Consider the following 4312-nt stretch of genomic DNA (forward strand, 5'->3'; position numbering starts at 1 on the left):
TCTCCCCTTGTCACAAACACACTATTTCTTTCTTTCTCTCTTTTTTCTTTCTCTCTTTCTTTCTTTCTCTCTCTCTCTCTCCTTCACGCGCGTACGCACAGATTTGACTTCGCCATGTCAACAAACTTCAAAATTGGTAAAAGTTTATCGATTTTTACAGCTATACGCGGGTGCCTCTGTGAGAAAAAGTTGACAAAAACACAGATAGGGTCATGAACAATGTCCTCCTAAAATTGGAGCGACACGCGTGCTAATTTGTGGACGTGCATAACCCACATCACGTACACACACACACAAACATCTTTTGTTTTATAGATATTGATACATACAAACGACGACGACGACACACACACACGGGAAGTGGGGGGAGGGGGATGAAAAGTTCTTGGCTTTAGGTAAAAGGAAATACAGGTGGATTGATTAATTATGATTTTATTTAACATACTCTCCTCTCAGATCCACACACTTATTGCAGATGTCCTTTAGTTTTTCTAAGCCCTTTAAAAGAACTTGGAAGTCGGGCCTCCGAGTAGGCCTTTCACAATACCCTTAAAGCCAGGAACTTTACAGCAGCCCCTTGTGTATATATGGCAGGTTTTCAACCAAATCCATTGACAAGTCTTTGGTCAGTCCTGTGTTTTAAAAGAAGACACTTGCCCAAGGTGTGTTGCAATGGGATTGAATCCCAAACTCCATAGTTAGCAAGCATATTCTAAGCCACACAGACATCTTTGTGCCTAACCACTCACACATACAGAGGCATATATATATATATATATATATATACACACACATTTACACTTGTCTACAAAGGTGCACAGACAACAAATACATAATGTTTGTTAAAATATTATCTTTTCATTCACAGCAGGATTTATGTGGAAGTTTGAATACTTACAAAGTTGAGAAGATGTTGAACTGCAGCACTTAACAAATAAACAAAGGCAACACTGAACACCTGAAGAATAAACAGACGGGAAATATTTTAAAGCAACCAATGTATTCGCAGTTATGTCATGGTTCAATCCCAGGGTTAAAACTGTGTGTGTGTGTGTGTGTGTGTGTGTGTGTGTATATGACATTAAAAATAGATGATTTTGTTGAGGTTATTTCTACAGAAATTATAGCCAGCACTAAATTTTTGCTACAGTGTTTCGTATCAAAATGTCAGAGGTTGTAGCATTGTAGCCAGTGGCAGACTGGGTCTAAAAATATTGGTTGCCAGGAGACTATGGGGGCCCACCCACAGCTACAATGCTATCATTTAATTTGTTTTTTTGTTAAAAGTATTCTTTTGAACTGTCTACAAACACAGCCAGGCTGAAATAATTAATGCATTCTTCCAGGAGTGAATAAAAAAATTCTCAAACTTGAGGGGATGGGCCCCCATATATGGATTCTAATGGCATAGGGGCCCACTTGTCATTGGGCAAGCTGGCCAGTCCACCACTGGTTGTAGCCAACAATCAGTGCTGGCTAAAATGTCTGTCGAAATAATATTAACAAAATAATGCAAAGAGCACAGCTAACACAGGAGGACGTGGTGTTGATTTATAAAAACATTAACTATACTTTATAGCAGTGGTCCCCAGCATTTTAGCACTTGTGACCCCTTACCCAAAAGCTTGAAACCCACGTGGCCCCCTACTATCAGCAGAGCATAAAAAATATAAATGAGGAGTTGAAATTATTATTATTCCAAGCCACTTCTAGCAAGGCTATGCGACCCCCTGCTAAGGCTTCGTGACCCCCAGGGGGTGGGGTGGGGGGTCAGGAACCACTGGTAGGGAACCCCTGCTTTATAGTACATTATGGTTGCATAATGAAATTCCATGTGCCTGCAAGTCTTTAATTGAGAATAGAGTCTTTCTTTATCAATTAGATGGAGACATTGAGAATATTAGGATAAAGATGTTCTAGTGGAGAAAGATGGTGCCGCCACTGCCAATGATGATGGTTGTGTGTGCAAATGAAGTTAACAAATAATTACCTTGACTCCAAAAATGGTCAGCATGGGTTCAGTCCAGGTAATGTTTCTAGGGATGTTGAAAATAATGAAAAGGTAATTAAAACATACGTTTCAAAATTGTAAAATGATAATTAAGGTAGATATCAACTTTGTTTAACAACCACTTTTCCAAGCTTCCATGGGTCACTTGGAATTTGTTAAGGTGGATTTTCTAAGACTGGATGCCCTTTCTGTCACCAACATGCACACGTTTCCATGGTAATATTTCTCCTGTGATAAGACGTCTTCACAGAATATTGAAAACAAGGAACAGAGCTCGCATGATGGGGACACTTGTTTACAACTGTTAAGTGATATCAAGGCAATGACACACACACACACATCTACATGATGGGCTTCTTTAAGTTTCCACCTAGCAAATTCACTCACAAGGCTTTGGTCAGCCCAAGGTTAAAGCAGAAGACACTTGCCCAAGGTGCCATGCAATGAGATTGAACCCAAAACCATGTGGTTGGGGAGCAAGCTTCTTTATTTCATGAGATTTTCCACAAGGGCAGTACATAGATTGATGCAGAAGCAATGCGGGCTGGACAGTAACACAAATGAGATGAAACGATAAACAAAACAATGATATTGATGAGAAGTGCAACGACGCCTGCCGATCGATGCCCCTCGAGAACACTGTTCTGAAGGAGCAAGCTTCTTACCACACCTGTGCCTCCATAATTAAATTCAAAAAAGGGAATTGGCAATTAGAGCACATAGATGTTAGAGAGAGAATCTTTTTTCAAAGTCAATCCATGCAAGTGTGGAAGAGCAGACATGATAATAATTTCTAATATTGGCACAAGGCCAGTAATTTTATGGGTGGTGGGGCAATTGATGGCACCAATCCCAGGGCTGAAATGACTCTTATTTTATTGACTCCAAAAAGATGAAAGGCAAGAATCGACCTGAGTGGAATTGAAATCCAGAACATAAACAGCCAGAACAAATGCCAGTAAGCATTTTGTCTGAGTTGTGGCTGATGCAGTCTTGAAAAATATCAACTTGGTACTGGGAGCACAATTTGATAACTCTATGCAGTTCTGTCATACAGCAAATAGGGATCAGACTGGCTGTCTTGGAATTATCCTTTAAGTTCATTGAAATCCAGATTACTTCAGATTAGGTTTCTTGAAAAAGTGTTGCTTTGACGCTTGTCATAACCGGCCAAAATATTCCACCCGTTTTACATTCAAACCAGTCATGTCTGGCCTTTCACACCAACCCTACAATATCATTCTAAAAATTAACAGTTACCTAATCTACAAAATGATTAATTCCAAACAATAAGAATAAATAACCATTTTACTCTAGGCATAAATACCGCTAAGCATTTCTTCCAGCATGCTAACGTTTCTGCCAACCCACCGCCTTTAACAACAATTATTTTCTATTCTAGGTACAAGGCCCAAAATTTTGGGAGAGGGGGCCAGTTGACTGTCCCCAGTATGCAGCTGGTACTTAATTTATCGACCCTGAAAGGATGAAAGGCAAAGTCGACCTAGGTGGAATTTGAACTCAGAACATAAAGACAGATGAAAGACTGCTAAGCATTTCGCCTGGTATGCTAACATGTCTGCCAGCTCACCACCTGACAGGACAATGTGAATGCTAAAGAGTTAAAGTTGCCCTTTGGTACCTAGTTCCATCTTTCAAAATATTCCCCATTTCGAAGTGTGATTGTCTGTTGTTTTCCTCCTCAGTTGTGGTTTAAAAAAAACATAAAATGAAACCCAGATAAAAAAAACCAAAAAATATAACAGCGGATGTGAACTTAAGAGAATTAAAGAGACATTAATCAAACCGATGCAAAGCAAGAGAAGCTAGAGCTGCTGCTTCTGCCTGTAGAAGTACCAAGGGAGTCTCAGCATCAACTGGACTGAAGGTTTCCCTGTGGAGAGAAAACATATATATACACTCTGTTTTAGTATCTGGCTTGCAAGATTCTTTATGCGAATTCATGTGTTGAAGCAAATTATGTTGCGTCTGGGGAGAGTCATATTGTCTCAACCCTTTCGTTATCAACCCAACTGAAACCAGCTCTGGCTCTGAGTACAAATGTCTTGTTTTCAAAAGTATTGAATTAAAATCTTCCACCAAACCTTAGTCACAATTTATGTTCCTAACACTAGCTTAATGATAATGAAGTTATTTTACTAAATTCTTTGTTGAAACACAGAGCATCTCAAAATAAATACAATAAAAGGGCTAATGCCTTATTTAACACATTCACTGGTCCAATTTCCACCCATTATTTATATTTTTACTATATTTTTTCTTAAAAAAAAAAAAAAAAAA

The 4312-nt window shown here is 39.0% G+C and overlaps 1 protein-coding gene across 1 annotated transcript in view; it reads right to left on the minus strand.

The window, feature by feature from the left end:
* Positions 1 to 4312, minus strand: part of LOC106883959 (Fanconi anemia group A protein) — an 88126-nt gene that overhangs the window by 19614 nt on the left and 64200 nt on the right. Inside the window, exons 35-37 of the mRNA XM_052966697.1 lie at positions 3819 to 3905; positions 1991 to 2036; positions 899 to 958 (exon numbers count right to left, since the gene is read on the minus strand). Coding sequence (XP_052822657.1) covers positions 899 to 958; positions 1991 to 2036; positions 3819 to 3905 — 193 coding nt within the window. The remainder of the gene's footprint in view (positions 1 to 898; positions 959 to 1990; positions 2037 to 3818; positions 3906 to 4312) is intronic.

This window comes from Octopus bimaculoides, chromosome 3 (assembly GCF_001194135.2).
Source record: "Octopus bimaculoides isolate UCB-OBI-ISO-001 chromosome 3, ASM119413v2, whole genome shotgun sequence".
Lineage (NCBI taxonomy): Eukaryota > Metazoa > Mollusca > Cephalopoda > Octopoda > Octopodidae > Octopus > Octopus bimaculoides.